The sequence below is a fragment of the Aythya marila genome (genome assembly GCF_965140915.1).
Source record: "Aythya marila genome assembly, chromosome: 7".
Lineage (NCBI taxonomy): Eukaryota > Metazoa > Chordata > Aves > Anseriformes > Anatidae > Aythya > Aythya marila.
This window is the reverse complement of record NC_139048.1, coordinates 20841861-20862353: the sequence shown is the minus strand read 5'-3', so window position 1 is coordinate 20862353 and position 20493 is coordinate 20841861. Positions and strand designations below refer to the sequence as shown.

Genomic DNA, 20493 nt, shown 5'->3' with positions numbered 1-20493 from the left:
ATGATGCCACTGCAGAACTAATTGCAACCTCTTATGCTGCTGCTTTTTAAAATATATGTATATGTATTTGTGACAAATCTTCAAACTAAATGCCAAATTCTTCTGTATCTTGCCTGTTTTTCCATGCTTACACCTGGATCCCTTCTGCACTCCACTACCTGGATGTTTACCTGGATCTACAACTTTTTTCTTTTTTTTTTTTTTAACTGGACTTATGTACTGCATCTGGAATGTCCCATCTCTTCCTGTCTATATTTTCCCCTCCCTCCCCCCTGTTGACTGTTCTTTGGGTGTTCTTGGATGTCAATGCTGCCTACCACGCAGGAAGCTGTTTGCAATGAGATCATAAACATTGCAGAAAAGTCTGTTCATTACTGCAGTACTATTTCTCAGCCTCTTGACTCTCGCCACAAGGTGACCTCTAATGACAATAAACCATCTCTCATCATTTCTCAGCAACCTCAAGCACAGCAGCAAGGAGCCAGCCCTGACAGAAGTCATACACCACGAGACATGTAAGTCCTTTTGGCTCCTGTCTCTTCCAGGAGCCTTGTCTCTTACTGGTGGTGAAGATGGGGTGGTGTGAAAGCTTCAGCATCTCAGGGGTTACATTCAAATAATGGGAAAGTGACAGCTTTTTTTTGAAGAACAAAAATAGCCACATGATCATAGTGAGAATTCTAAAACTGGGACCTTTTTGTCTGTATACCACCTGAAGCAATGACCTCATGATCCAAGACTGGGTCGCCTTTGGGCTCTTGATTCATGCTGCTTACAGAGGCGCTCTCACTGCCTTTGTATCTGAAGCTGGAGGTGAATTACCATCCACTAGCTACACCTGGCTCATACGGCATGAATCATTATGTTCATCCCTTTACTTAGCTTCTCACAGTACAGTGAGCAATCCCAACACCAGCCACCTCATGCATTGTTGGCTAGGTCCAGGGGAAAGTATTTGGTTTAATGATCTGAGAGACCGAGGCTGAGATCTTCAGTGGTCTCTGTTGGGTTTAAACCTGAAGCTGCCATTAATCTCAATGGTGTGTTTCACTGTTGGTTTTGAGAGAAGTAACCTGCACTGTGCACTGGTGACTGAAGTTCACTGACAATTGGCTCCTAAAATGAGTCTTTACTTCCCCCAGCCTCCTTTCAATTCTCCTGTGAGAATTGAAAGTCTCGCATCAGCTTTGTTTTCACTCCCCACAGCCAGGGGACCCATGCATCCACCAAATTTTCCCAGAAATTTCTTAACAAAAGGATGTCAGAAAAATCCAACAGCTAACGTGTGCTATTTTTCTGGTTTCAGAGTTAGCTACCAAGCCCTCTACAGCTACACTCCTCAGAACGATGATGAGCTGGAACTGAGGGATGGTGATATTGTCGATGTCATGGAGAAATGTGATGATGGCTGGTTTGTGGGTGAGTGTGACACTTGGAAGGCAGCAGGGCTCTTTGAGATGCAGATGAGCGATTTTGCAGAGCATCTAGAAGATGCTTTCATCTGAAGAATCAAAAGAGGGTGAAAAAAATCAACTCAACTTTTTTGGTGGTTTCTCATTTTTTCACACCAAGAACGTTAAAATTAGGCTGCAGGGTGATGGAACTTTGTTTTCTTTGCTAGCTGTCTAGATTTTCCTTTTTGTACCTTTGATTTCCCTTTTCCTCCTGATCCTCCTTGCTCACACAGATAGCAGAGCAGCAGAGGGAACCAAGGAAAGCTGGATTTCTGTATCTTTTCCAAAGCTGAGGGAGCTATGATGAGTTACAGAAAGTGGCAAGTAGGGGACAAAGGGAACACTTGTACGGGAGTTGCAGTCCCTGGAAACCCAGCCTCCTTTGTAGATGTGTATTTAGCAAAATCTAACCCTGTATCTTCAAATAGTCAAGTCTGGACAGTGCTATCTGTCTCAGCAGTGCAAATCTAGGCTCATCCTTGGTTGTTGAGGAAGATTAGCTCATTTGAACTGGTAGGAGTTTGGCTCCTAGACTATAGGCCCAGAAGCTTTCACCAGCACCCTATCCATTGTTAAAAGGAAAGATCAAAGATGATGATTAGCAGAACTAGTTCTGATCTCTTCTATACCAAAAGGCTCTTTGGCCCAGACTCCTATTTATTTTTAGAAAGCAATGCCTGGAAGCAGAAAGGGCTGCCCTCTCAACCTTGTTAAACCCCTAAATCTTCCTTGCATGGCTCTGTCTTACTCTGGCTTCCGTGTGTTTTATTTTGCTACAGGTACGTCCAGGAGAACAAGGCAATTCGGCACCTTCCCAGGCAACTACGTGAAGCTTCTGTACCTGTAAAGTAACAGCGATCCCACAGTGACAAAGATGGGGTTGTTTTCCAGGTGGTGTTTTTAATCAGCAATGAAAGAGACAATTTATGAATGTAATAGACAGGAGACAAAGTGTTAGGAGGATGTGGTTATGTGGTACAGTATTGAGTTGAATGTGCAGCCCTGCTTCCACTGATTCAGGGTATGATTTGTTTGCTGAAGAAGAGACAGTTTCTAGTTTACAGTGCTGCCTTTGTGTATTCTTCTCCCCTCCCCAGCAAGAGTTCTGGTGATAATCTTAATTTGTATGGAGTACTTTACCTCTGAGAAGGCTTCAGGGAAGCAAATGGTATAGGTTTTGTTTGTGTGTTGAGAAATGATAGTGCTTTTGGAAAGTACGCAGCCTTGCAGCTGCTCCCTTTCACTGGCAAGGTTCAGGAAGGCCAGGCTTTCTGCCTTGCTGGAGACTTACTCTGCTCTGCCTTCCATTTCCACAGAAAACCTTTCCTTCATGTCATGCACCTTAAGACCCAGCACAGGCAGAGGATAGTTGGTATGGTTTAACTGCGGAGCTCTGTGTGGAAAAGGAGTTTGGGACTGGTATTTAATCCAGAGAGGTCAGCCAAAACATACTGCAAATGCGCAAAAAGCCCAAACCCCTTCATATACGTAACATATTACCTACTTCTGCAGGGTTTTTTCTTTTGTGCAGGGTGTGTGTGTGCGAGTGTATTGTGTGCATCAAAACAAACCTTTTTTAAAGAGAAATCAGCCTGTTTTTGAAATTTATCTGCACAAAGACTAGAACCAATAAAGAAAACGTCAGTGAGAGCAAATCCTGCTTCTGAGTCCTATGGCTGGTCACTTTCTCAGCTTCTCCTGTCCTGTTGGTAGCCCTAGAGGATTTGAAGCATGCTCTTTGGGATGAAGACTTTGCTTTTTTCCTGGCATTAAATCTTAGTGGCGTTGATAAATCTGAGCAACGTGTCATTGAGGGTGCCTTTTTTTGGGGGTGGGGGTGGGAGGGAGGTGGTTGACAATGTTGATGCTAGATCTCTGATAAATACACGCATTTTGGCCACCTCTTAGTCAGACAAAAAAAGTCTAATCCATTTGGAAAGCTGTGTTTCCAACGGTTATTACCAGTTACAGAGATTTGTATTTCCTTGAGAAAAAAAAAAAAACATGGCTTGCCTGTGTGCTTGCCTGTAAACCCACTAAGAATACTCTTTTGATAGACATTTTGTTATTAAGAAAAAGCATAAACAAAACCAGTTCTCTCAGACTCTGCTTCCTACAGTTACCATACAAATAGCAAAGAGTTAGATTGCTATTTTGTCATAAGCCGTATTTAATAATATAAAATGCCTATTTTTATGCTGATGCTTTTATACAGATTTATTAAGAATAACTACAACTAACTGTTAGCACGACTTGCAATATGTTTTGATAAATTAGCCATGCTCCTGGGTTTAAAATCAAGTAGGCTTGTCTTCCGCCTAGGTCAGCGGAAGAGAAGACTCGGTGTCTCAGAAGTTTGACTGTAAATATGTATATTTAACTTTGTACAGACAATGTACTTACCTTGTATAGAAAAATAATTTAAACACATTGAGTGAAGGGAGGAAAAGAAAGGCAGTTGTGAAAGGTTGGGATTTTTTCCACTTTTATTTAAATGATGGAATTCCATGTGTGTTCACATAGAGTTTTAGCACAAAATATCCACTATGAAAAGGTTTCAAATATGACACAAAGTACCACTGTTTTGTTTTTTTCTACAGGAGATATCATTAATCCTTCATCTTATTTATGGGTTTGTTTTTCTGCTTTGGGTTTGTCCTCCAGTTATTTGCAGCAATATTTAGACCTGTTGTTAAGATTGGATAACACCAAATTAATCTATCCAGCAAGTTAACACGATGATACTGACTGTATATAACCTACTCATGTAAAGGTTTATTTTCTGTTCTTGCTCTTGCCATTTTAAGTTGCGCACACACACGCGCGCACACACACACACCCCACAACTTATTTTTGTGTTGATTTTTGTTTCTTATTGCAGTGGATTACTATTTGATGATTAATAAATGGAAGTATTGAATTACTACTGTGTTTCTTGTACAGATTATTAAATAAAGCCTATTCCTGCTGTTCCTGTAGCAATGCACTTTTGTAACAAAGCCCCCCTGTGGGGCTGTGGCCATACTGAGTGGTAGATGCCTGCCTCGGGTCTTCCCTAGCATCCTGCACCTCCACATCCTGCTTTTCTTAATGATTAAGAAAATTAGGTCTAGAAATGCTGATGGGAAGGCTACGTCTTTAACATGCATCTGCCACCTGAGGCAGGCTCTTGCTCCAGGGTCCTGCACCTGGTCACCAATGTCCTGGTTCAGTGGCTGCTTTGATACTTTTCTGTGCCACTTGTAGAGCATCTTGTGATTTCATACTTAATAAAAGGTGCTTTTAAACCTCACCCTTGGCTTTGTACCTGAGCAGTCCTGCCAGACCCTGCTCTTCGGTGTCAGCAGCACTGCAGGCAGGGGCTGGGGGCTGCGAGCCTTGGGCAGCAGGCCCGCTCCTCAGCTGGCTGCTCCTCCATGTCCGAGCCTTACCCCTTACACTTATAGTAGCTCCAGCTAGATCAGCCCATTAGTTATGTGTACAGCTCATAGGAAAGCTTTTAACTTTAATTAAAGTGCTGGAGGTTGTGGCTTCCCTGCTGAATGAACTGAGTGATTAAATGAACGATGAATTGAATCATGCTGCGCCGGATCCCTGCTGGAGGTGGTGCACCTACGTAGATGTGTACGTGATGTTGCACGTGGTGCGGTGGGTGGCAGTAAGCTGAGGGCAATACCTGACGTCTGTAAGGGGGGGATGGATCGTGATCACTGGATAATTAATCCTAGCAAGTGCCTCAGCCTCACTTGCTGACCTGTATGAAGAATTCCTTCTTTTGTTGGTGATGCCACCCGTAAGGGTACTGGGAAAAAATAAATAAAAGCAACATCCTGCCTAAAGCAGGGGCTAATCAGATCTAAACTAGTGAACGCGTAATCCCCTTGCCAGGCTCCACTCGCACTCAGCAGCTCCCAGAGGCGCGTCCCTCCCTTTGGGAAACCGCAAAACTCATCTCCCCGGCCACCATTAGGTTTCAGAGTTAACACGGCAGCTCCCCGAGGCGGGACGAGCCCCGTTTGCCCCGGAGGGGCCGCACCGGGGCACTCTCGCCTGCGGCTGGGTCGTGCCGCCGGCTTTAGCTCCGGCACCAGCAGCTCCGCACCGCGGCCGCCGCTCCGCCTCCGGGGCCGGCCACGGCTCAGCCCTTCTCCTCCTGCCCGGGGCCGCGGGGCCGGGAGCCCGGGGCGGGCCGGGGCGGGCCGGGGGCGGGCCGAGCCGTGCCGAGCCGAGCCGAGCCGAGCCGTGCCGTGCCGTGCCGGTGGTGCCGGGCTGTGCGGCGAGGTGCACATGGGGACGCTCCGCATCGTGCTGCAGGGCCCCGGGCCCTGGGGTTTCCGCCTGGTGGGCGGCCGGGACTTCGAGCAGCCCCTCACCATCTCTCGGGTAGGGCTCGGCGGGGCCGGGGCGGTGGCTGGGAGGGGGACAGGGGCTGCCCGGGACCCCTGGAGGCTGGCACGGCTCGGCTCGGGTCCGCGGGAGGCGAGCCGGGGCTGACAGGTGGCTGCCGGTGCCGAGATGGGGTTGGTCACACAGCCATGTGTCTGTGGGGGTCTTTTCCTTTTCTCTTCCGTTTTTCTATATATGATTTTGGACGATCTGGGAGAAATCCGCGGCAGCCGGTGCCCGTGCCGGTGAGCTGTCCCCGCTGCGGGACCGGCCGCTTCGGCTTGCCTTGTATAGCTACAGGAGGAGCCTTTGTTTACAGGAGCCGCATTGACCTCTGCAAGCCTCTCCCTGCTTCTGTTGCAAGCCCTTCTTACCCCCACTTAAGGAAAAATTGGGAAATGACAGTGAAAAGTTTCACATCCAAACGGTTTCAGAGGTGTAACTTAACTTGCCTCTCTCTGCTCCAGACGGCAAAACTTGAGGGCTCCTTGTGGCTGCCCTGCTCCCACCTGCACCCTGCTGTCACCGCCTGCGGGTGCTCACGTCCTGTGGTGCTCTGGCAAAGAGCTGGGCCCTGCTCCGAGCTGCTTGCCACACACCCATGAAAAGTGGGGCCGAGTGTGCCCATCTCTTGGTGCTGGGGACAACGCACCCCAAGCCACCCGTTGCTTCACATGGGGTGCCCTGCTCAGCATCCCATCGGGGCTGCCCGTGGTTCTCCCTCTGATGTCATGGAAATGTCCAATACATCCCACTTCCCACGGCCCTTCCTCACCTGGGGCCATTGGGATTTGAAGGCAGTGCAGAACTGGGACCAGGCCACCGCATTCTGTGAATCCCTCTGAGGGTGGCAAAAACTTGAGATTTTTCTAAATGCCTCCTGTCCTGGGATCCCCCGCCACTGGTCCTGCTGCCGGGCTGCGGGATGGCAGTGCTGGCGAGGTCAGACCCACAGCGGGGGGGCCGTTATTAATTTTCCCTCTGTTCTCCTTCAATTGCAGTCATAACGCCACATTCCTGTAAAGCATTTGTTTGGGACATGAAAGTAGGTTTAGCGTAGGGGAAGTGATATTTAGTACATTGTTATGGTAATTGCTGCCATTTCCTTCCAGCGAGAGACTCAGGCAGCACTATGTCTGAAGTCCCACCTCGCTGCTCCTACCTCTTCTCCATGACTGTCTGTGCCAGTGCTCATGGTCGCATACCAAGGGATGTAGATCAGCAAAGCGGCAAAAATAACTGCCTCGTGAGAAATTGGTTGTGACCCTGGAGACTGAAATGTAGTAAAATAGCCTTTCTGGTTTTGGTGACAAAAACGCTGACAATTGGCAGCTCCTCTGACATTGTTAATTCACCCTCCAAGCCTTCAAACCATTAATCTTTCTTGTGGTTCACTCTGAAGGCTGCTGGGTTTCTCCCCTTGGCTTAGTGACAAAGCTGTCAGCGAGCTCCCCCCTTCACCATGTAAAAAAGGGTTGTGAGGGCTTCGGTCCCACCAAGGTGCGAGATGGGGGGGCAAGCTGAGGTGAACAGGAGGGAGGGGAGTGTGATGAAAGCATCGCCTGCAGCAGGGAGGGTGCGGCTCTCCCTCCCCAGCAGTGTTATGTTTGCTCTGTGCTGCAGCACGTAAGTCGTGGGGCCGTGGCGCAGGCATGCCCAGAGGGTTGTGTCCATCTGCCCACGGGCTTGAGCTGGGTGTCTTACACCTCCCTGTGAACCAAGGTGCCTACGTTCAGCCTGTGTTGCCTGTCAGCAGCTCAGATTTGGCCTCTGCTGACCCTCAGGGTGAGCTGTTCAGCTGGTCTTGGTATTTATGGCCCTCATCACCATTGTACCTCAGCGCCTTACCACTGGCTTCTATCTTCGCAACCTGTGACTGCTGCAAGGGGGGCTTATCCCAGTCCTGCTGGTGGGAGGCAGCACTGTTTGAGATGTAAACATGAATTGTTGGAGCCTGAAGCCTCAATCTCAGGGCCAAGTGGGGAGCAGCGGTGCCATGGGCATGGGAACCGACAGAGCAGCCAGGCCGTGAGCTCCCAGCTGGCAGTGGCTGTACGGCACCAATGTCCTGTTGTGTTTTACAAAAGTAGCAGATGAAAGATAACTGTATTTCCACAGCTGCTCTTGTCCTGTCTTTCATTGCTTCCCTAACTCTCTTTCCACTTGAACTGTGTGTTTGGCACTACCTCAGGCTCAAATACTTCAGGAGCATCTTCTGGTGCAAACACTCCTGGTTCCTAGGTTGGTTCCTAGGTTGTGTTGGACCAGTCTGCCCAGCAAGAGCCAAACGTGGGAATTTCCCAAGTGCTCCACGTGTGACTTTCTTGTGGATCTCCCATTTCTTTCAGAGGGATTTCTTCATAGAAATCTCTCATTTCTTCCTTTCTTCATAGGCATTCCTGGCTTACGTTTCTTTTAAAAAAATGTACGGTTATGGTGGACATTTTATTTCAATCTTTGCTCAGAACAAGCATTGTGTTGGTCAGTGTAATGAACCTGAGACCAAAGCCTGCAGGATTCGCTTGCAGGAGTAGGCAAGACCATTGTCTTTATCACCCTTTGAGTGATAGCAGCAGTGAGCCCATGGGGCAGAGCTTTTCCCAGCTCCTGCCCGAGCTGTGGACTGACATGTTACAGGATGGTGGTGATGGTGGGGCTGCCCTGTGCACAGGGTAGTTCCCTGTTAAATTCCTGTGAGACCAGCAGGGCTGGCAGAGGAAGCAAGCAGCTGCATAGCGAGACAGCTGATAAAGCTGCACAGATAACAGACCCCATCCCCCTCTGTCCTTCAGGTAATACGAGCTCTTTCCTGTTAGTTTGCATTTTATGTTGATAAACACTGGATTTCTGTTTGCACTTGAATATACACATGGAACTGTTCCATAAGCCCTGCTCTTGAACTAAATTTATATTTTGTACTAGTGGTGTGCTGATCTTTCATGGCTGACGCAAAATACAGGTAAAGGGGAGTTTTGATTTACACTTTGTCAGGCCAAGAATCCCCAGCCCCACTGAGGAGTGATGTCTGCCATAATCTGTGGCGCTGGCCAAAGCCAGAGCACCTCAGTATCCACATTTTGGTATGAAACTGAGCATTTTCCCATTGAAAGAGTGGTTTAAAGACAACCTAGTTCTGCAGATGTATTAAAGACCTGAACGCCCAACATTAAGCATGTTGCTGATTTCAACAACAGTGACAGGAATTCATCCATGCTCGGTCTGATATTTCATCTACTTATGGTGTTTGAACATCTCTGGATGTATAGCATGTATAGAACTGGAAGGTAATCAGATGTTGGTTCCTTACACCCAGAGATGTGACTCAGTGCTAAAACCAGGCCCAATGGCCTGAAGTCAGACGCCGAACTAAGTGCCTGGGGTGTGAAGCTGTCGGGTTTGGCTTGGCACTGTCACACACACACGAGGGGAGCGGCGCCAGCCCAAAACCTGCGTGAGGGGGTGTGAGTCGGATTACCTCATGGTATCGTGTATGTGTGTGGCAGGCAGTGACTCGCGAGATACCCGGGGCACCTAGGCTGCCAGGCGGGAGGAGACATGGCTGGCTGGGATTTTCGGGGGTGTGGGGAGGGGCGTGAAGCAGAACCACAGCAAAATGGCGGGCTGACATGGTACGTGGGGGTGATCTGCCCAGCGCATGCCTGAGCATTTGCTGTGCATGCCGGGGAAGAGCCGTCCCCCTGTCCTCTCCTCAGGCCGCATCATGTCTGACAGGCCTGCCCTGTGCAGAGGTGGCCCTGGTGGCTTTGGCGTGGGTGCTGCAGATGCAGATTTCAGTTGCCCCTCTGCTCCCCTCTTGCCTAGCGGCCTGAGTAGGAGCAGCCATGCCATGCTCAGCCCCATAGCGCTGCCTGCACAGCTCATGGTGCTGGAAACACCCCTGTCTTCTGTGCAGCATCCTGTGCTCTTAAAGGCAACCAGGCGCCAAGTCACTACCTGCCAAACCGAGCACCAAAACTTCCCTGCTCGCCTCCCTGCAGCTGCTGGGAGCTGATGGCTCCCAGCTCCCCCAGCCGTTTCCATTTTCACTTACACTTAGCACAGAAATGGATATCTGCCTGTTCCCATCCTGTTCTCCTGCCCCATGGGACTGCTGCATGCCCCACATCATGGCAGGGATGCTCGCCCTGTTGGGCCCTGGGGCACTCCTGGGCAGGGGTTGTAAAATGCTTTGGGTTTTAAGGGTGCTACGTCAAAATAATTGCAGCAAATGGATTTTTTAAATATTTTTTTTATTTTCAGTATAAACAGGGAAGGATTTTTTTTTTCATTGTAAACACGGAAATTGAGAGAGGCCTAAACTGCATAAACAATTGATGCAGTTCTGGACCATGACACAGTATCTTAGATGGTTGCTGATTACACCACATCTTGTTTTATTTAGAGGATGAAATAAACCATCAGGAAAGGCTCAGCTGATGAGCAGCATTCTGTAATGTTTTGAGCCCTTGTAAGAAAACTTTATACTTCTGTGGTTGTGTTCTTTTTTTTTTTTTTTTTTTTTTTTTTTAAATACAGAGCACATTACAAAATGAGCTGTGGGAATGCGCAGCCTCCAGCATTACTCCTGTGCAATGCAGGGAGTCTGACCCACGTTTTGCATTGCCTTCCTGAGGTCAGCCCTCTCCACACTGTCTGATGCCTTCCCTTTTCTGTGTTGAGAATCCCCTGGGCGAGCCCTGGGCTGGGCAGTGTCTGACCGCAGCAGTGCACGGGGTGGTGGCAGCCTGGAAGAGCAATCTCCTGGAGCTGCTTTAAGGAACCAGCCCGTGGCCCCCCTCCCTTAAAAAGAGCAGGGGTGGGGAACGTGCCTGCCTGCATTTTCTCATAGCCTCTGATCTCTGCTGACCCAGCTGCATGCTTTTGCTGAGAGAAGCTGTGACTGCTTAGCATAATGCTCCGGTGCTGAGTACATTACTCATGGTAAAACAGCAGTGTGCGCGGGTGGGGAGGATTAAACAATGTCAGGGATGTCTCGTCACTGGTGGCCTTATAAGTATGTTGCTGCACGTCTGTTCTGTCCAGCAGGGACGCAGCTGGATTTTCCTCTCCAGCAGAGATAGGTGCTGTTAATCCAGATCTCTTCTCTCACTGTTGTTCTTAATTTTCTTGTTTTCTTATCTCTTCATCGCTTCTTGAGATGTGTGTCTAGGTGTGGAGTGATGGGTGGTGCCGGAGGCTGTAGGGTCTGTGAGAAACTGCAGAGGTTTGATGGAGTAAGCAAGCAGTGTGCCTGAATGGACAGGGAGAAGGGCAGAAAGGGCACTGAATTTCAGACCTGCCCATGTGTCTTGACTCACTCTGAGCTGCTTTATGCAGCATTTTGTTCATGCTTCTCACCCTTCCTCTCTCTTGTTTGCTGTGGGCAGCAGCTTTCCCTTAATAATCCCACTGCTGCTTCTCAGATCCTTGCCTGCAGAAGGAAAGGAGATGCTGTGTATCTCTGCAAACGGCTCACAAGGCTTGTTAGAGAGTATGTATGGAGTTAATTGCAGCAAAAGTAAAGTGTGGTTGTGTTTGGCTAGCTCTGGGACAGACAGAGGTTTTATAAAGAGGGCCTTGGAGCTGGGTAAGCAGCCAAATACGTCTCATTCCCTCTGCTAAATCAAAGCATTTTCTCTCCTAGTGTAAATGCTCTTTCCCAAAGATACTAGCTGAGGGATTAACATGTCACAGCCCAGACCTTTATTGGCTGCCTGGCCCCCAGTGCGAGGGAGTGACAGCAGGAAAACCACCTGGGAGTCTGAAACCTAGACTTTGCAAAATCCTCGTGGTGTTGGCAAGGTGGAGCCCAAAGCATGCGCACCAGGAAGGCAGAGTGGGGCAAGGTGGTGCCCATGGACACAAAATCTCACTTTATAGTATGACAAAAGAGGGTAGGTTTTTCTCCCAGCCATACCAACCCTGAATCTGAGGGACCACTTCAAAAAGAGGGGTCCAAGCATACATTCATTACTTCAGTATAAATGCCATAATCAAGCCCATGGACCGTGGGGCTTCTTCTGTACTCTGGCAAATGAGTCTGAGCTGCTTCTTAGTTTTACGGAGCTGGTGTCAGGGGCCTGGTTGGATGGTCTGGTTGTAAGTGACTGGATTATTGCAGTAGTAGCCCAGGTTATGTGGGACAGGGAGATCTTGCCTGTCACATCTCCAGCCGCACACCCTCCCCACCTCCAGAGGTGGGTCTTTGGAGGGTGAAGTTGCTCCTGGCCCAGTTGCTGGAGGACTGCCCCTGCAAGCTGGGCCTGTTCCCATGTCACAACTGGCATTTTTTGAGGCAACTGCTTGACACGAGACAGCTTTGCTTGCATGGATGGACCCAGGCCAGGTACCTACACCAGCCAGCCAGCATCGTTGATGTTTCCATGGGCAACACCTAAAAAACAGTTGAGCTCTGGGACCTATTTCAGGTACAATATCACGCAGTACTGCCAGCGTGTCTCAGCATTGTCTGCTCAACAGTGAAATGACCTAATGGCAAAGTCTTACACAATTGCACTGGAGCAAGCACTGGGAGGTAGGGCATGGCTTACTTCCAAAGGAAGCCTCAGGGCATGATGTTACAGGATGTGCAGAGCTTTATTCATCCCATGTAGTGTCCTGAGGGCCTGTGGTGCGGCACGTCCCCTCTGCCAGAGGCTGCCGGACCCAGTGCGGAAGCCAGCGGGGAGCAGTTTTGAAGGAGGCAGGAGGTTCAGCCTTTGCACAAGATGTAACTTGTGCAGTCGTGCTTGCAGGTTTTGCTCCTCGCAGCATCTTTCAGCCCTCCTCGCCATCCCACGCAGAGGTGCAGCTGCATCCCATCGTGTGCGAGGTGGCTGTGCCACCATCCCCTCCGTTCTCCCAGGCTGCTGCTCTGATGTTGGTTGAGAAGGGAGAAGGGGGAGAGGCTGGTGCAGAGCTTTAGGTCTGAGAGGAGCAAAGCAGGGTCAGGCAGTGCAGCATCGATGCCCTTGTGCAGCTTGTGAGCCTGTAGGCTGTTCATTTTTGGAGTCCTTGTTGGGTTGTGCAAGCTGGCCAGTAGCTGCCAGTGCTCTGAGCACCCTGCCTGCAGCCACACTGCCACGGCCCAGGGAGGGACACCACGCAAATAAAGGCAGAAAAAGGTCCTTGTTTAATAACTGCTAGCTTTCTGCTATCTTGATGCTAACTGGCAGGTGAGCACCTCTCAAAAGCAGCACTGAGATGAGAACAGACTATGCTGCAAGGGGGGAGGGAGCATCATTAGTAGTTATTAATCATGCTAAAAGGCTGGGGGATGGGTTCCCTGCGGTGCTGAGCTCTTGTGTAGGCACGTTTGCTATGAGCAGTCCTGGCAGAGAGCATGAGCTGGATGTTGCAGGGAAATGGTTTGTGGAAGGTTACATTTCAGGGCAAGTTATTTCAAGAACTGGAGCTGGGTGTTTAAGCAAGTTTCCTTTTGGCAAGTTTGCTTATCTTCTTCATTACTGTGCATCCTTGTGGCTTCCCCTTAGGGGAGAGGTTTGCAGGGTACCTAATGGGTGTAATCACCAACTCTTATCTGATGGAGAACAGCACTCAAATTTCAAATTCCTCTGAAGTGGACACAGAAGAGGAACCACAAGCCCAGGCAAAGCACTGAGGTGTTTCTGCGGGTGCCACTCTTTCATTCTGGTGGTTTTTGGGGTTTCTCCAGGAGGCTTCAGTATCAGTGTCCAGCTCAGTTGCTCCTTGTGGTACAGGATCATTTCCAGCAGCCTGCCAAATGCTGCATAGGCTGTCAGTCTTTAAATACAAGCTATATGGCTGAGCCTCCAGCAGTGTGCCAGTGGTGGTGTTAATCCAGCGTTATTCTTGACCACTTAGCAGCCTTGTCTGATTGAAAATGAATCACGGTAATTGTGTGCTGAGCTCAGCGCTCTTCATGGGGTTGAGTAATGTGCCCCTCTCCTGTCTCAGGCAGTGGAGGAAATAAAGGCACTGAGAAGGGACGAGGTAAAGGCCCAGGGACAAGAGCAGGACCCACAGCTCTCCTACGAGCTCCCTCTGCTGTAATGGTGTCTTCAGGGATCTGTCCCACAGCTTCTCAAGCAGCAGCTCCCAAATCCCATGGGACTGGTGGCCACAGATTTTCTCTATCCACCTGGTGCCTTGTCTGGGCTTTCCGTTAGCACTTCCTCTGTTCACAGTCTGCTTACAGCATTACAAGCGGGGAGCAGGTAGACAGGCACTGTTCGTTGACCCCTCCGAAGGTCCTGGGGTTAATGTTGAGCACCTTAGCCAAGTTGGACATCCGTGATATGCATCTGTGTCCTTCCCTTTTCCATAAATTAATGACTTAGCAGAGAGGTGGAAAAAAAAAAAAAAAAAAGCATCTTGTCATCTTCCTTCTGGTTAGGGAAAATATCCCACTGCAGCTGTGAGGGGATGTGCTGAATAGCCTCGTTTTTGGCCCAGGGAAAGCAGTGATTGCAGCTAATGGGTGACACCTCTAGGAAGAGAACATTTCCCTAGGGGGAATGGTTTGCCATCCTGTCCCACGTTAGGAGCACTCTAAATCTTCTGAACAGTGTTTATTTATGCCTGACAGTCCTGCTGGGTTTGCTCAGCTGCTTTCCAGCATGCTGAAACCTAGCACGAATGCGTAGAAAGAATACCAGTTGCAACGGACTCATAAATGAGGTGTGTCCCAGCTGCAAGGCATGTTTTAGTTGGAGAAGGGTGGAAGCAGTCCACCCTTCTCATTTCCTCTGCCTGTTAAATAATTGATGAAAGCCCACATTAATCATGATGCCCCTCCCACAAAGTCATTAACACTGCACAAAATCTTACATAGCGATTGCAAAGCCACCAGCAAATGTGACATTCTTCACCTTCAACCCTGGCAATAATTTTTCCCCAAAGAGGTCTTGGTTGTTAAGAGGACACCTCTTTAGCAGAAATAGAGAAAAGTGAATAAGCTCTTCACTTGACTAGCTTGAAAATGCCAAGTTTTAGCTGGGATCTTTTTTTTTTTTTTCACAAGGAGTACCATACCGGTGTCATTGCTGCATCATGTCTTCTGTCTGGGATCTCAGCAGATTACCCTGAGCTCCTTCCCATCCCTCATTTCTCAGGCAGAGCACAGCAGCTCTTTAGCAGTGCCATAGTATATCTGGGAAGCAAACCAAGCATGAAGAGGAAAGGGAGGTGCAATATGGCAGAATGTATCAAGGTGAGGTCAGACTGGGAGGCTGGGGATCATGCTGCCATTTTTTCAGATAGTACTGTCAGATTGTGCTTTAAAGATGAGGTTTGTGATGCCTTTCTGCCTCCCCTTCTGCTTGTTAGATCAAGCACTGCTTTGGAATTGATCACACTGTAGTCAGTGACTCTGCTCCACCTGCCCCTGGGCTGAACCAGCTTACTGAAGATGCAGTCCAAAATCTTGTGCCCAAACGTTTTTCCCAAGGAAGGAACCAAATGAGATTGTGATACAGATGAAGGTGTTTATGATTAGCATTGACTCAAATTCTCTCTCTCTTTTCTGGCATCTCTTTTCTTAGAGGCTTGGGCTACCTTGCTTTTCTCAGCACCCTCTGCTTTGGAGAGCACTTCTCTGTCCAGCAAAGAACAGAGTTGCTTCTTCTGTTGTTACTCTATTACAAAGCCAGTTGCTTTGAATGAAAATAAAATTTTTGCCATTTACCTGTCTCTTCCCTGCTAAATCTCTATCTGTGGGTGTCAAAACAGAATCCTGATCCTCATTTTAATAGAGTTGGTTATCTAAAAGACCTGTATCCATTAAGATTTCTGCTGAGATTTGCTTTCATTAGTTTTCACCTCCTTGTTTCCAGGTGCTGCAGCTGCTTTTCAGATGTCTCTTGGAAAGTGGCTCTCTGGACAGTCCATTCACTCATTTTGTCTTCTTGCAGGTGACTCCAGGTAGCAAAGCTGCAACAGCCAACTTGTGTATAGGCGACCAGATCATAGCCATCGATGGCGTGAACACAGATAACATGACGCACCTCGAGGCGCAGAACAAAATCAAGGGCTGCGCAGACGAGCTAACCCTGACAGTCAGCAGGTAGGTCGCCTGGCGAGACTGGGGACAGGGACTAGGAGGGAGGTGGAGTGGACAGTAGCTGTGTTTTGGTTTGACCTCTCTGGCTGGTTTGTTTAATTTGACCTCTTAGTGCTTTATCTGGCCAGGCACTGAATGGCAAGGGGGGACTGCATTTCAGCCTTTAATCCTAGTGCTGCTTGCATTTGCTGCACTTTGACCTTATGAAAACAAATTTCCCTGTGAGAAATCAGCTGATAATTTGTGGCAGAGTCTGTCAGCCTGCTCTGTGGCTCCTGACAGCAAGAACTCCAAGATAGGTCTCACAAAAACTTCACTCATAGCAGAGGAGGTGTGACCAGAGATGACCTTTCTTCCTGTTGCATGAATTTAGCAGTTAAAATACATGGCTGTGTGCTGTCCAAGCTATTAGTTATCTAGGTTTTGCCACTCACAGATTCAGAAAGATTGTGCATTTTGGAGTCTCTTGATCCAGCTTCTTAAAAGTACTGGGGCCTGGCATTTCAGGGGTACAGGAGATTTACCTGAATTGCAGCCACAGGTACCAGCTTCAAGGCAGGGGAAGCACAAAAGCATAAGTGATGCAGTAGCTCAGTTGCTGTGGCTCTCCTGTGATAAGGGAACTCTTTCTGTAGCTTGCACAGGGGCAGCAGTTCAGCAGGCATTTCCCAGTTCAGGAAGAAGTGATGGGCCTTGGCCAAACCAAGCCTGACAATTCATCGAGGGAGTTCACAGAGGGAAGACCCGAGCAGAGGAAGGCAGTGTGAATGGGTGGTGAGCATTACAGCAGCGTGTTAGCCCCAGCATTTCTCATGCTCACCCCTAGCTTGGCAGCCTGTGGTGTTCCTGTGAGGGAGTGCTTCTTGTCTGCCCACAAATATCCGGCTTCTAGATCTTAGCAAGCCAGTGCTGCCTGGTTCTGGCTGGGAGAGGGGAGAGGGGAGAGGGAGAGGGAGAGGGAGAGGGAGAGGGAGAGGGAGAGGGAGAGGGAGAGGGAGAGGGAGAGGGAGAGGGAGAGGGAGAGGGAGAGGGAGAGGGAGAGGAGGGCTCTTTGAGCCTGTGGGCAAGCTCACTCTTACCAGTCATGAGTCTGGAAAATGTGTTTGCAAATGTTCATTATCAAGTCGTTAGCTTTATAGCCACTCAATGCATGTTTTTTCAGCCTTGGATGTGGAAGCTGCCCAGAGGGAGATTTCTGTGCAGCAGTGTAAAGCCATGCAGGAGCTTTGAGTTAAAACTCAAGACTGTCTTTAAATGTGGAAGCATGAAGAGTGTGGTAGACCCTGCTGCTTTACTGACCAGCAAGTACCAATGACAAAATGGCGAAGGAGAGTGTAAAGACTGCAAGGATGTGAAAAAAAACGTGATCTAACTACTCATCCACCCCAGGGTTTGATATTACTGCCCATTACTTGGTATGAAATCCATTTCAGGTAGTTCCAGGGAACTTTAAGTCTTTGGTCCTCATTCTTTGGGACTAAAATTCTGCTTAGGGAATCGTTTACTTGTTTGGAGATTTGATAGCTGCTAGAGATGTGTTTCTATCAGGAATATGATACTACAGGATGCTTTCTCAGAGGAGAAAGCTCTGCTTTAATGCAAAAAGACAGACATGTGCATCATGCTGTCCTTCCTGGTTGTTCTCTGTTGAGGATATTTTATCCCAAGCTCTGAGCTGTCCCCTTCTGGGCCCCTGTAACTGCATCTCTTTGTCCACCTGGCTTTGTAGGTAGTTGCGTATGAAAACAAAAGGATATCACTTGTGCTTCAACACTGCCAGCTCCTAGGTCAGGTCTCCATGCTCTGCAGTCGTGGCTTGTTAGCTGGTCCCTTGTGCCAAGCAGCCGTGCTGGCCAGGGCTCCAGGTCTGACGGCAGCAGCTCCACGGTCTGGGAGGCACTGCAGCTGGTGCTGCTGGTGTGCCCAGCTGTGCCGGGTTTCTGAAGAGAGAAATTTTCCAATCCTTTTTACTCATCATCATAGGGATGTCTTGTGAAAGCAGAAACCTTTATTGATTATTAATTTGATAGCTGATTAATTTTAAATGATTTCTTTGAGAGCCGGGTGTGCAAAATGCTGTCAGATCTGCATTTGGAGTGGCAGCAGGGACGGGCGAAGAGGGATTTTACAGACACAGGTTGGAGCTCACATTGGGAATTTTATTTCCACAAAGGGACACTACCATTGTGACAGTGAGGACATACCTTGTGAATGCTGAAAATGCAAGTGTTCAAGAGGAGATGGGATGAATTCATGCAAATAAAACCTGTAAAGGCTAGTATGTACCACAGTAGTATCTCTGTTGCAGAAAGCCCCTAAGCTGCAAAGACCTGAAGGCTGGGAGCATTTTGGGGAAGTACGGGGATATGCTTGTCCTGTTCTTGTGCCTCTTCCCCAGGCCTAAACAAACCTTATGTGTACTCAGCATCTATGCAACCCTCTTTGCTTTTAATGGTAGCTGAGTGGTTAAAATGTCCTTATCTTTGGCTGCACTACTGATTATTTAAGAGAAATGTAAATGTAGAGAACCAAAAGGACTTAAACACTTCTGGTAAAGGAAATGCTGTTTGCACTGTGTACTTGATTGCAAATATCAACAGCATTCCAATGTTTCCTGTTTCGGTATTTTCCTTAACGATGGTAGCAGTCCAAAAATATTTCAGATCAGATTGTAGGCAGGAAATCTAGTCTAACACATGTCACTGTTAAAAATGGATTGAATTTCTAGCAGAAGAAAACATGCCTGGTCTGCTTTTTTCACCCAAAGGGGCAAATTTATTGGTGAAAATCTGTTTATTTCCTAGGATTTAGAACCAGCCACAAATTGTTTTCTCTGAATGTGCCTCTCTAAGTGGCACTGCCAGGTGCTTTGCTGCCTGACATGTGAACAGAACTGGAAAGGTCTGCTTTCTGCCTTGGAAGCAGTTGTTTTACAATATTGGCACACATGCCAAATTCCTGCTGGACTTTGTATCTCCAGCAGATTGCTGCTCTCTTCTCAGCCTGTTTGTTCCTTCGTTTTGCTTTTTATTTCAGGCTAGAGAGTCCTCTTAGAATCATAGTTCACAAAAAATGGAGGTAAAATTTCCATTATTGTCTTCATCAGTGTATGGTCAAGCTCTGCATGGTGGTTTTCTTTGGTACACATAGAAAGACCAACCTACAGCAGACTTTGCACTTCAGTTAATTCAGAACCACCCTGTTGCTAAAGCAAGAAATTTCACAGGCAGGGTTGTGAGCCTCTTGGCTTTGCAGAAAAAAGGAAGTTTGGTTTCTTAAGTCTTTGGGAAGACCTCTTTTTTTTTTTTTTTTTTTTTTTTCAGTGAGGGTGTGTACCTCAGCACTGACAGTCTAGGGTCAAGCAAAGTGTTGCCCTTGGCTGCCCCCCTCCCAAGCACACCACTGATTTTCCTTTGACAGAGGTAAGCAGCGACATGTCCAGCAGCCTGGAGAATGCTGTCAGCTTGCTTTGGAAGCTCAGTGAATTTGGGGAAATAAACTCACTTTGTTGAGAGAGGTCTCAAGACAGGAAGGCTCGAAAACAAAACTCACCTGATATCCAAAAGGTCCAACATTACCCATGTCACTGGTAATGCTCACAAGGAATTTGGCACACAGCTCTGTGGCTGTAGCTACAGATGGACAAGAGCAGACAAATGCTCATTCCAGTTGCAGTACAGGTGAAAGTAATCTCTAAAAGAAATGGCTTTTTGCCCATGTCACCAAGTTTGTAATGGATCTGTGCTCATGTGCAGCCATGAGCAACTCAAAGGTGAACTGTTTATTTATGTTTGGTGAACAAAAAATAAATATTCCTACAGCGAGCCTGCCCTTCTTTTGTGTCTGGAGGCAGGTTGGGGTGGTAACAGGAGAGGAATATTTGTGAAAAGGGATTGCAAATGTAATCTCTTTTTCTGCTCCTGCTGTCCTTTTCTTCAAATATCCAGCTGTTCTTCTGCACCTCCACTGCCAGCATATGATATATTGATACACCTTTTCTTTGTTTGCAAAACAGTCTGTTACTCTGCTAAGAGTGATGCCAAGGAATGAAGCTATGCATTTTTTTTCTTTGAAAACTGCTCAGATCAGAGAAGTCAGATGTCCTACCAGCAGATGTTAAGTGCATTGTCAAAAAGGATCATGTGTAGATGCTTATGGAGAAGGAGTGAAGGGCAAGGGAGAGAGAGAAATGCCATCTGGGCTTTACTCGGTAGGCTCGGCTGCACCCCCACTGCGGGAAGCTCCCCATCCTCGCTCTGCTTGTCCCTTGTGTTCGGCCGTGGCTGCACAAAGCCACAATAGGCTCGAGGTTGCTTTCTGGGAAGTCTGCAGAGTTTGTTGACTCATTTAGGCTTGCTTTTTGTTTCCCTGCCAGCAAGAGTTTTCCAGCTCTGTCATCTTGCTAATAATGCTCGTGGCCCTGGGAAGGGCCGGTGCTGTGCAGCAGCTATATAAGGCCATGCACACCGGCCGCCCTCCCTGGCAGCTCACCCTGCTGCTCCCCAGCCCTTGCAGGTGCCCGCCAGCAGCTTTTACCAGTGATGGGGGCACTCAAAGGCATTTTGGCAAGTCAAGCCTGGCTTTTGACGTGTTGTTACAGCCTCTTTGGGA

At 48.3% G+C, this 20493-nt stretch overlaps 2 protein-coding genes across 52 annotated transcripts in view; both read left to right on the top strand.

The window, feature by feature from the left end:
• Positions 1–4380, top strand: part of SORBS1 (sorbin and SH3 domain containing 1) — a 164630-nt gene extending 160250 nt beyond the window's left edge. For 34 of the 50 annotated variants that reach the window (XM_082764907.1, XM_082764906.1, XM_082764878.1 and 31 more), the window contains 3 exons: positions 325–515; positions 1307–1419; positions 2234–4380. In XM_082764907.1, coding sequence (XP_082621033.1) covers positions 325–515; positions 1307–1419; positions 2234–2301 — 372 coding nt within the window. In that variant the 3' untranslated portion in view covers positions 2302–4380. The remainder of the gene's footprint in view (positions 1–324; positions 516–1306; positions 1420–2233) is intronic. The other 16 variants (XM_082764893.1, XM_082764892.1, XM_082764898.1 and 13 more) reach the window with 1 other exon arrangement.
• Positions 4381–5653: 1273 nt separating this feature from the next.
• PDLIM1 (PDZ and LIM domain 1) overlaps positions 5654–20493 on the top strand; it is a 40443-nt gene continuing 25603 nt past the window's right edge. Inside the window, exons 1-2 of one of the 2 annotated variants that reach the window (XM_082764352.1) lie at positions 5654–5837; positions 15734–15885. In XM_082764352.1, the coding sequence (XP_082620478.1) occupies positions 5742–5837; positions 15734–15885 (248 nt within the window). In that variant the 5' untranslated portion in view covers positions 5654–5741. The remainder of the gene's footprint in view (positions 5838–15733; positions 15886–20493) is intronic. The other variant, XM_082764351.1, reaches the window with a different exon arrangement.